The 12,273-nt window shown below is 39.6% G+C and overlaps 2 protein-coding genes across 2 annotated transcripts; one reads left to right on the forward strand and one right to left on the reverse strand.

The window, feature by feature from the left end:
- The first annotated feature begins 712 nt into the window (after positions 1-712).
- LOC138982884 (uncharacterized) lies at positions 713-3,286 on the forward strand. The gene is made up of 5 exons (XM_070356280.1): positions 713-822; positions 1,143-1,316; positions 1,450-1,540; positions 1,810-1,958; positions 2,509-3,286. The coding sequence occupies exons 1-5, from the start codon at positions 728-730 to the stop codon at positions 2,513-2,515; spliced, it is 516 nt and encodes a 171-aa protein (XP_070212381.1). The 5' UTR covers positions 713-727; the 3' UTR covers positions 2,516-3,286.
- A 210-nt stretch (positions 3,287-3,496) lies between these two features.
- LOC138982883 (uncharacterized) lies at positions 3,497-11,838 on the reverse strand. The gene is made up of 19 exons (XM_070356279.1): positions 11,321-11,838; positions 11,056-11,127; positions 10,782-10,910; positions 10,600-10,671; positions 10,328-10,456; positions 10,067-10,123; positions 9,777-9,821; positions 9,441-9,476; positions 9,060-9,182; positions 8,545-8,848; positions 8,032-8,238; positions 7,379-7,454; positions 6,961-6,984; positions 6,455-6,679; positions 6,014-6,084; positions 5,776-5,880; positions 5,414-5,625; positions 4,881-5,045; positions 3,497-4,678 (listed from the first exon to the last, which is right to left on the reverse strand). The coding sequence occupies exons 1-19, from the start codon at positions 11,641-11,643 to the stop codon at positions 4,429-4,431; spliced, it is 2,625 nt and encodes an 874-aa protein (XP_070212380.1). The 5' UTR covers positions 11,644-11,838; the 3' UTR covers positions 3,497-4,428.
- Between the last annotated feature and the right edge of the window lie 435 nt (positions 11,839-12,273).

Below are 12,273 nucleotides of genomic sequence, written 5' to 3' on the forward strand. Positions count from 1 at the left end.
AAGAAGACTTTGACTGTCTAGCAGTCCTAACCTAAGTATTTCTCTCATAACCCCACCCATACCCCCAGGTGTGTTCTCATATACATTAGTTTGATGAGAAAATTTGCTAGTAAAAACTGGTTTGGCACTCACAGATGACAAAAAGAGTGGAGAGCTTACCAGATGTATTTCTACATGCTGAAGATACAACTAATTTATTATTGTTGATTTCAGACAAGCCGGAGTGATCATGAAACAGACTCACCTGCACCCCACAGAGGGAGAGGAAGGAGGAGAGGAAGGGGAGGGGGAAGAGGAGGTGGTCAGCCTCAAGAACAAGATCAGGTGTGTTTTCATGTCCATTACTTTGAGAACATTTGCTATTTTGGCTCTAATAGATGAGACTGAAGAGCTTACAATTAATTATATGAAAATTAGTTCTACATGCTGAAGATACAACTATTTTATTATTGTTGATTTCAGACAAGCCGGAGTGATCATGAAACAGACTCGCCTGCACCCCACAGAGGGAGAGGAAGGAGGAGAGGAAGGGGAGGGGGAAGAGGAGGTGGTCAGCCTCAAGAACAAGATCAGGTGTGTTTTCATGTCCATTAGTTTGAGAACATTTGCTATTTTGGCTCTAATAGATGAGACTGAAGAGCTTACAATTAATTATATGAAAATTAGTTCTACATGCTGAAGATACAACTATTTTATTATTGTTGATTTCAGACAAGCCGGAGTGATCATGAAACAGACTCGCCTGCACCCCACAGAGGGAGAGGGAGGAGGAGAGGAAGGGGAGGGGGAAGAGGAGGTGGTCAGCCTCAAGAACAAGATCAGGTGTGTTTTCATGTGTACATTACAGTGAAATCTGTGGTATCCATACTGGTCTTATCCAAATACCCTGTGATATACAACTGGGGAATTACCCAAATACGTATTACTTAGTCTGAATCTGACCTGTGGTATCCAACTACCTGTGGTATCCAACTCTTTTTGTCTGGGCCCCTTCGTTGTTGGATACCACAGGTTTCGCTATAGTTTGAGGAGAAAATGTGCTAGTTTGGCACACATAGATGAGAGAATTGGAGAAGTTACCATTAGATGTAAATTAGTTCTTCATGTTGAAGACACAAATGTTTTATTAATGCTGTTTTCAGACATGTTCCACAAGTAACGAAAGAGGAGGAGACAGGGGGAGAGGAAGGAGGAGAGGAGGACGAGGGGCGACAGCACAGCAGCGGGGCTCTTCAAGTGGCAGGGGGAGAGGTGGTCGAGGGAGGTGGGATGTGGCCGGCATCCCCACTGCGCAGCAGCACAGGAATAACTTGCAGGTGTGTTTTTAATTAATTTGACATTATTATGAGGAGATATGAATAGCAAAGTCTTTCGCATGTATACACAGATAATGATAACAGCACACATGTTTCATTTTAAAACATGTTTGTTGTCTTTACATTATTACAGACTCAGATCCAACAGCTGGATATTGCACAACTGCGACAACTGGCCCTCGACCTGGCTGTTGCACAACCAGGTCTTGTTTTTGACATGCTTGGTAAGTAACTTCTGCTTTATGGTGTTCTGATATAAGTTTGCTCTTGTCATTATTGTGGTATTTTGTGTGAGCTCTCTATGTAGTATTTTGTTTCTGCATTCTGCTGAAAGTATTTTTTCAATGGTTTTGTTGTTGTTGTATACAAAAAACAAAACAAAAAAAATATATTTACATCCATGGTGCATTATTGATTTTTTTTACTTTGACATTGGTAATCATAAAATATGTATCATAAATTAAGAAATAAAAATGCTTTCTGTTGAAAACAGCCGATCAGTCGTCTGTGCCAACACCTGCACCATCACCAGACCATGCAGCCTGGCCGGACTGGTGTGTGTGCCGACATTGTCGGCACATGCCCACACCTGCAGAACGGATCTGCTGCCAGCGCCGCACTCAGTGCATATCAAGAATGCCTGTACGTATGCCCATTTTTTATATAAAAAAGTATTTATTAAAAAAATATTTACATGAAAAAAAAGATAAACACAGTCATGGTCAGATTGTGTACTTGTGCAGGGTAATATAGTTGTATGTAATGATATACAGTGGAACCTGCTAGTACTCATACTATAGTGGACTCTATTATTGTGATTTTCCACTTATAATGAAGAGGGTTTTTTTCCCCCTTGGGTTCTCTCTGTTAGACAAAAATCTAAACTGTAATAGCAAATTTCTTTTAGTGAACGACTTTCCTCTTCCCTTGAAGTTCACATTGGTATGTAGTCCTTGGAGTCCAATTATTATTATTTATTTATTTTTGTATTTCTTATTTTTGTATTTGAAAAAAAATGAAATTTGGATATTTACAACGCGCTTTATCTTTGCTGTGTAGGAAACTAAAAGCGCGGCAAAGGTCGCACTTTACCAGGCGCCCCACTCAAGGCCCAACAGGGATTCGAACCCGGGTCAATGTGATGTGTTGTTACTTTGATGATTACAATTATTATTTCTTTTTTCTTTTGCAGGAGATGAACATCATTTTACATCCGTTCGTGCTACACCTGAGCAGGAGGCAGCGGGTGGACATTTTGGTGTTTGCGGAAGAGGGAGGCGAAGCCGCCTCCAATCGCCATGCTGCCTATCGCCAGTTTGTTTTCTGGCAGCATGGTCGTTTGGGGGCTGGTAACAGGAGGGCTATCCCTTCATGTTGTGTGTGGGCCATTCGGGATACTTACCCCAGTCCCAACAATGTTTATACAGGATACATTCCAGCGCGCTTGCAGTAGATGGGGTAATTGCTCTTGAATACCGACACACAACATGGAGGGATATTTTTCGTCTGTCTCTTCCTCAAGCACCAAAATGTCCTGAGGACTTGGACATGTTTGACTTTTAGTTTTCAAATTTTTAATTGCCTCTCTGTATGGTTGTAACAGCTGTTTGATTGTTTCCATGGGTTTTTGCACACATTACTTTTTGAGTGCAAGAAAAATATTACAGAAACATTTTGTCTTGAAAATGAGAATGTTATTTTGGTTGACTAGAAAATTATGTTAAAATGGTTTCTTCAGCTGAGCTGTTTGTTTTGTACAAGTTTGTGTTCATTTACTTTGTATGTACTAGTATGACTCCACAAGTTAATTTTAATAAATGTATATTTGACCAACAACAAAACAAGTTCATGTGCCAGCAGTGACACAATGTCATATCATGTAAATTATGCTGTCAGATTTTGAAATTGTGTAATTCTGAATACAGAATCTGAATCACTTCCACTTTTTGTAATGGGTTCAGAAAAAGAAACATGATGTTATTGTTTTTAAATTTATATCACACAACAAACACACAATAGTCTTTAGTCATTTTCAAAGTGGTGTACATCCCTTTATCTGCAGACAACAAACAGTTTCTGTCTTTGTTTTTTGTTTTTTTCTTTTCTTTCAGCAGACATACTGTTGCACAATTACCACACCACAACGCACTCATAAAAACAAATGAACAGACAGACAAATATCAAGTATCGTTACCACCATTATTCTCATATTGTTTCCAGGTAAACATGTACAAAAGCCAACTAAACAGATATGCTAAGTCACGCTTGCAGCCACACATAATAAGAATATACTAACACATGTTGTACAAACCCTCAGTCTCTCTCGCACACACATTAGTATCATGAATAAACAATTATTGTACACAAGCAATATTTTCAACTAAACAAGAAAAGAAAAAAAAAACATGATCACCATGTCACAACCACTCCCTCAGTCCCTGCATTGAGAGGTGGGTTGTCGCTGACATTCCTTTAATTATAATGGGAGGTACATTTTCAGCCGAACATTCCAACATGCTCAATTATAATATGTGTTGCAATGTGAGTTTCTTGTGCCTGCAGCCATTCTATGCCGCCTGAATCTAGCCTGTGAAGCAAAATGTAGTCTAAGGCAATTGATATCAATTTGAAGTGAAAATCATACAACACAGTCTCAACTAAAATGATACAGCTTTGGAAACTATTGATAAATGCTTTTCTTGCAAATTTAGTCTGCCAATGTATAATCACAAAGTTATTACTATTTTTCAAAGTTATTATTAAAATCATTATTCGCCAATGTATACAAGAGCCTCCCATCTATATTGGTGAAATAGCGCAATTTAGGGTCCATGATAAGGCAGCAGATTAAATTAAAAAACTAAACACAGCCATGCCATAGAACTATGCGGGTCTATGCATTTTTACTGGTTACCCACACATACAAACATTGCTGTCTTGAAAAGGGCCTTTCAAAAGTCCACTGGTGTCATATTGTTGTACCTCTCCACATGTCAAAAACAACTGTAACAGAACCGCAGACAAAAAGGGAGGTAATAATTATCCCACTTGACACTCTTTCCTTATGTTCTGCCTCCTTTTGGGCTACTACCAGCTCAACTGCTACCGTCATTCAGGTAAAACGAGATTTTTTCTGTGCAACAAGTTCACTAGTTGGAGGTGGGGAGGTTGCTGCCAGGTGTGTTGACAGTCTCCTTGGGTCCTCTTGTGCCAGAGGTTTTTTCCTGTGCAGTGGCAACGGGTCTTGTAGTCTCATCTCCATGATTCGCAGCTTCAGGGCTGGAATGTGGTGGTAGGTCTTTGGGACCTTCACAGGGAATACCGACCAGCGGCCGGTTTTCTTATTGAAGCATCTGTGATACCTATCAACATAGAACAAGAACAATTATGACTAAAATGCTTGACACTAACCCTTGTAATGGCCTTGAATGTCATAATATAACTAAACATGCCAAGGACATGATCATACATCTAGAACTTGAAGCCTGAATTTACATGTTTGGCCTGTGAAAAAAACAAACAACAAAAACATTGCATTGAGTGTGTTTCAATACATGTACTTACTTCTTTCTGCCATCCTTTGAAGTCGCCAAGGGTCGACCAGCATGAGTGTTGTGGTCCATGGCTGCCAACAGAATCCTGGCTTCATAAACCGGAGGTGTGTACGCAAACCTTTTGCCCGCATACATCAACAAATGTTGGTGAAACACCTCCAGGGGGCATGTGCTCCTGTATGTAAAAAGAAAGTATTATATATAATGGTAGAAGTGAACACGCTTATCATTAAATATTTTACAGTGATGTTCTGCTGATACTGTAGCGATAGGTTTTCTTGTTTATTTACCTCACTGTATGATATAAATCAACCCTGTTACAGCGAAATTCTTATATTCACTATAACAGAGTTCCACTGTATAATGTTGGCCAGCACACATCAGTATGAGCACTACAACTCCTGATTTTTACATCGAGTATTAGTAATTACAAAACCACACAAACAAGTTCATACTTGTTGCACCCACATAATCTCCTTTCATGCACACTGTAAACAGTTCCCTGATTTCTCCCTCAATAGTGAGTAATAATAATCTTCTAACCTGTTTGTGATGACCAACTCTGCTTTCTGGATCAGAGTCTGGTCTAAGACCACAGAGGCGAGCTGTTTCACTAGGGCACGGTCTTCCTGAGGATCAAGCCAGGCCCTCCCATCCTCCCTTTCCCCGCCCAGGTCTTCATGGTCGCAGCACCAGGCACCAGCATCCCAAGAATGTATGTTGCAAACATGTTGCAAAACTCCTCGCCACATACCCTGGAATGGAACAGACACATTCAGAAAACTATACATGCCTGATTTTTTTCAAACTATTGAAATTAGTGCATAATTGTGATTGACGTGCTATTATTATTTGTAAATGAAACCGTACAAATAACCAAACAAGACAATGACCAAACAGGTTACCATGAACTTTGTCTTGGTGTCAGCCTTCTGGCAGCAGAACCAAAAGTGGTTCACTATCGAAGGGATCCACTTTTGCAGCTTGCGACCTTTACTGCCTGCAGCAATCTAAGAAGAAAATGCAAATGTAAAATGTAAAGATACACACACAAACAAACCAAAGAAAACATGAGAAAACCAATAAAGCATTCACAATATTTCAAAATTGTATCAAACTATAACACAATTACAACATACGTACCTTGGCTAGCTTCTTGCCAATATTTTTGGCAACATGCCACACATCAAGGGAATGTTTTTTTCCGATCGCCTCTTTTTGACAAAACAAAGAACAAAATATATTCATTTGCAATATCAAATATTTGGTGCATACATTTTTAAAATGTTTGCTAAAATGACCAGCCCAAATTAAATGAAAAGGGCTTAGCAATGCACACATAATACAATGAACAACAGCTGCTAAAGAGACAATAATGGTGACACACTCTAAACTGTATCCCCAAAGTGGGCAAGAGGTATATTATCTTGAAATTAAGCATTCTAACTCACTGCACTGTCCATCCAGATGGGACTGATGTATGTATAGATAATAAATGTTGCATAATAAATTACCGCTAACATATAATTGACTGTTAATCACACACACACACACAAAGGGGGGAAAAGAGGAAACAGAACATACTCATATCTGCAGCTATTCCCACATGGGCATCAGTGACGACCTCATCAACAGTGGTGTCCACCCGTTCACCTTCAAGCACTACCTCATCCAGTGCCCTCTTAAATCCAACCCTTTCCATGTTCGTGGATTTTCGCTGTGTTTCCCGTTTGTCCACACACTGGACAGAGAGAATCTTTGTGGTCTCAGCCTCCATAAGAGTGTAGCTGCAGTACTGTGCGCAATGACCTATTTGAAAATTCAATGCACCATTAAAAAGTAACCATTTATGATGAAACCTGCAAACAATATTCTCTGACCGGACATCAAAATTGCAAGGCTTTTCTAAGCTCAGTTGTTTGTTAACATGGTTACGAGAACACAGGCAAGCCAATTACTCAAGCGCCTAGACTATATCATTCTACATGATGGTAAATAGCACATTCTAATATTCCAATGACTATGTAAAATTGGGGACATGGTATATATTGGGTCATTGAATAATGCAGGTCTGCAATAATCGTACTGACCTGGTGAATCATTGCGTCCATCTCCTGCACACACACACACACAAAAATGGAATGACATAACAAAATAAATGTTCAATAAAAAGTGCTCTGCCGTCACTTGACAACAGGAAGTCAATTTCAGTGGGTTACATGAAAATGTAACTTTTTCTTTCAGTCTATTTCTCAAAAGCAAGCACGCCTTGATACAATGTCCAAAATTGAATATTATGTCCTGCATCACATCATGTTTTGCTTTTGAGAAATAAAATAGAAAATATAAAGTTGATTTTAGACATTCATTTCAATATTATTGTGGGGTTGGGGGGGTGGGGGGTGGGGTTGGGTTAAGTCTACAGCATTGGATACATTATATTTCTGAAATGGCACAACAGTGACAAAGGGGTCAAACATAAATCACAAAAGAACAACAAACACTCACCCAGAACAACCAAATTTTGCTCTGCCAATGAGTCGAAGATGGCTCGTTGGTGGTCCTTCCATGTGTCCTTCACAGCCTTTATGATAAATGGAAAACAAAGTTATATATCTATATTCTTGTGAGTTGGGACAGTCACTGAGGGACACACAAAGCAAGAATTTTGCCTCACAGACTAGACTATGTCAACTGTTCTAGACAACAACAAAAAATGCCATACTTGTTACAAAACATCTGAATACATAACGAGAATGGGTTGCTTTTAGTTTCTAAACATCATTTGTAACTAGGGTGGCCGGTTGGTTCTGTGGTGAACACGATTCCCCAGGGATACAGCAACCCGGGTTCAAATCCCCGTTGGGCCGTGAGTAGGGCGCCTGTATAGTGCAACCTTTGCCGCGCTTTGAGTTTGCTAGAGATAAAGATAGAGATCAATAATAATAATAATAATAATAATGGACATTTATATAGCGCGTTTCTAGACAATCTACTCATAGCGCTTTACAATATTTAAACAGGTAAAAACAAACATGCATAGATATTAACACAAACTGGCAGGCAAACATAAACAACACAACTATCAATATCCAAATTCCATTTTCTTTCCATTTTATACACACACATTATAAATTATTTTTTAACTGTTTTTTAATTACCTGCACCACATAATGTTTCTGGACAGCCTGGTGGAAGGTAGCACCAGGAAAGGGCAGGTTCAGCACCTTCGCCCACAACGCCAGCTTGGCATAATTATTTCCACTTAGGAGGATACATGTGCTGACTAGAAAATCACCACAGTGAATTTTGTTGGGCAGGGTGGGCTGGGCACACCATGTGTGGCTCACATGGCCTTTCACACATTCCTGAAATTCACAGATCAGATTTGAAAAAAACAAAAATGCAAATGACTTTATAAAAATTCAATGTGTCACTGTCAGTAGGATTACTAGGAACATATACATGTACAAACATAATGAGTTGATGAAGCCTAAGTGCATTCTGAAATCTGAACCATCATGCCACATTTAGTGCTGTTAGACTTAGTAGTGTCCAAGATAAATTCAACATTTTAGTTTTTAACGAATGAACGGCCAGACGGACAGATGAACCAGGTGAGTACATAGACTGACTTTTGCTTCGCATGTGAGTAAAAAATAAAATGTTCTCACCCATCTGAGGTACAGTGCTGAGCCTGTGAAGCCCTCCTTCACGGCAGGAACATGCTCACACCCAGCAGTGGAGCATTTCCTGATGCTCACAGCAGCCAGTGCCTTTAGTTGGTGGACAAATGCTAGGCACAGTGTGCTGTTGCAAATGTCCTGGCACTGGTCTGCTGTGGCTATCCTGGTGATGCCTGGTCCTAACTCCACCTCCTCCGCAGTGTCAGCATCACCTGTCTCTTCGTCCTCCTGCTGGCCGTACGCCACCTCCTCAAAGGCCACCTCGTCTGCCTCCTTGGCATACTTTTCATCCCTGACACATAGGAATAAATAAAAAATAATAATAACATTCAGTGTGCAATACAGTCTGATGTAGATTAGACTTCCCTAGAAGAATGAAACCATTTTAATCATTTTACAACATAAATGTATAAATTCATGTATACATTACATACAAATGAAATAGATTAGAATTTGTTTTATTCTTACAAAAGCAACACATTAATAAGAAATGCAAAACATACACATCCATGGTGAGAAAAAAACTGGCGTCTTGAGATTCCAGCTCGATATCATCGACATCAAAGTCGCTGTCATCACCATCTAAATCACCATCACAGGTTAAATCACTGAATTCAACAGTGATGCTGCACAAGAGAGACATTGAAAACAAAGTTAGCATCACTCAAAATAATAATGTAAGTTGTCAACTGACAAACAAGAAAAAATGTGCCTGCAGTGCCAATCTATAATACTACTACATGTATCTCCGAAAACATAAAAAATCATCAAATGACCTTTATTATCAGAATATTCTCATTGTTTGTGTGTGTGTCTTGTTTTTCATCATTATTATTTTCACATGGTTCTTTACAAATTAGCTTTTTTAATAATACTACACTTACTTGAGAGGGTTGACAAAGGAGCGGTCAATGTTCTGCCTGTAAACATAAAAATGGTAATTATAATGTATTAAAACATGCAAACAAGAACTAGATGTACTGGGTAAATCAAAACACCCCTCAACAGTATCCAGTTTCTGTTGACATTACATTTCATTATCTTGAAAAAACAAGAAGTAATAATTGGTATAACTAAACCAGCAACCAACTCAACAATCAACAATAGTAGACACTAATGACTGCCGTCATTGTAAACTGAGGTAACCGGCTGGTGTTGATCTCTGGCCGACAGTTTGCCAACTCAACTCAAATGCAGATAACAAACAATGACAAGCTTACCGTTTTGACCTCATCCCTTTCCCTTCTTTGGCAGGCTGATCAGTCCTATAATTGAAAAAAAAAGTTATTTATAAATATGATTTGACTATTTAACACACCTTGAATCAATCGATAATGTGAACCCACTGGCACTTGTGGAGACGATTTAAAGTTTAGCATTTAGAACTTTGTAAATAGATAGCGGTTTTTGATTTAAACAAGACAGTTATTTGTGCAAGGGAGACAATATACAACCGGTGTAACCAGCCAACCAAAATCAACACTGCACCATGTTCAGTAAATGCACTCACTTTTCAATCTCAAGTTCTGGCTCCTCCTCGAATGGCTCCACACCTGATAAAGGTGTACTGAAAAATGTCAAACAATCAACTCTGACCATCACCTGATTAAAATGTGTTTAAATGCATGAAACTAGCAAACTGACAAACTGAACAAAATCTGAAACCAATCTTCCCAACATTTCTTTTTTAAGTTTTTGTGAACCCCATTTACTGTCAATAAACGGTCTATGAGTATGAGTATCAATTTACAAAGTACATATATATATTTACCACGGCTTGGACGAACTAGGGACAGAGGAGAGGTCGGGGGTGGTGCTGACTTTCGCTTGCTGCAGGAGCTGCCCTGGGGTGGAAGTTTTCTGCGGAGGCTGTTTAGCAAAGTCTGGTCTCTGCACAGCTCTGTTGAATAAGAACAAAAACAAAATCCATGCACTTTGAAATAAATTCGGTTCCTACATTCACTACACCCAGCTGAGCAAATTGGTAAATGTATCAGAGCTCTGTGTAAAGCTGACTTTCACAATGTATCAATTGACACTGACCTGCTTTCAATATCCCAAGTAGAACATCCTGGTTGAGGGTCAGTCAATGCGGCCTCTTGAATCTGTTGATAGCTAAAAGTAAAACATAAAAATAAGTCAGAAGTCAATACAGCGCTAATTGACTGAAAAAAAAAATGAAACGAATGTTCATCTATAATTATCAGTTTACAAAATACATTTACCACGGCTTGGACGAACTAGGGACAGAGGAGAGGTCGGGGGTGGTGCTGACTTTTGCTTGCTGCAGGAGCTGCCCTGGGGTGGAAGTTTTCTGCGGAGGCTGTTTAGCAAAGTCTGGTCTCTGCACAGCTCTGTTGAATAAGAACAAAAACAAAATCCATGCACTTTGAAATAAATTCGGTTCCTACATTCACTACACCCAGCTGAGCAAATTGGTAAATGTACATCAGAGCTCTGTGTGAAGCTGACTTTCACAATGTATCAATTGACACTGACCTGCTTTCAATATCCCAAGTAGAACATCCTGGTTGAGGGTCAGTCAATGCGGCCTCTTGAGTTCGTTCGTACCTAAAACAGAAAAAGAAGTACAGTAGTCAAGAAAGCACTGATTGACTGGAAACAACACTTTGGTTTTGAAACGAATGTTCGTCACACTGTCACTGTAAATTATTATTTGAAAACATGGTACTCAAAGAGAAAACAAAACAAGCAAATGACAAGAACAAAGGAGGAATTTGAATTGAATTTAAACGATACTTACGCGTCCATGAGGATTCTAGAAAGTTCCGTGTCTGCTTTTGATCTGTTGTGAGGTTTCAACAAATGAGGTGTCTTGGCAAACACCTGTCCTCGGAGGGCCCCCCATCGTTCGAATTGGCTGGTCAAACAAACTTTCAATTTCTCCCTCAGCTTTTTCTTTTTTTTCTTGGCCGAAGCCGTGCTTGCAACTCTGGCAACAGGCACAGCAGGTGGTGTAGGAGGCAAACATACTTTTGGAGGCATAGATCGAAGACGATCTTTCACATCTTGAGAAGCCATCTTTGTTTGTAGGGGAAATCCGTTTCCGGTAAATGTTCTAAACATAGAATCGCCTCGCTATACACTGTCACGTGACTGTTCTAAAAATATCACGGCGAAGGGTATGGGTTTATTTCGAAACTATCTTCAATTATTGATTTCTGACAAACTACAAAGATTTGAATAGCCCCAGTTGGTAGAACACCTAATTTTTATACGCTGCAACAGCTGAAAAAGCCTTAAACCTATGGGTTGAGCTCAATGGGAGTCTTTAAGTGTGACCACACAAAAAACAACATCATATGTACACATCTTTTTTTAAACTTGAGAATAAAAAAGGGTAGGTGACGGGACATAATTATATCCACCAGAAACAGAAGGAACCGAGCATTGAGACATGAAACTGGTAAGGCAAGACTTTCTATGGTCTAGCGGCCCTTCTAGATGCTCTGGATATGAGAGCTATTAGATGCCCCCCCCCCCCCCCTTAACCCCCCCCCCCTCCACACACACACTTTTTTTTCTGCAAGTCATTTTCGTGGGACACTGGGACCATAGCACCTCACCAATGTAGTTTCTCTCCGATAAACGCATTCTCTTTCTCTAAAACAACAAAGTGTGAGGAATATCGTGTGAAGCTGAACACAGTTTACTTACTAACAATAACACCTTGGCCACAGGGGTTGCGACGCATTT

Source organism: Littorina saxatilis, linkage group LG12 (assembly GCF_037325665.1).
Source record: "Littorina saxatilis isolate snail1 linkage group LG12, US_GU_Lsax_2.0, whole genome shotgun sequence".
Lineage (NCBI taxonomy): Eukaryota > Metazoa > Mollusca > Gastropoda > Littorinimorpha > Littorinidae > Littorina > Littorina saxatilis.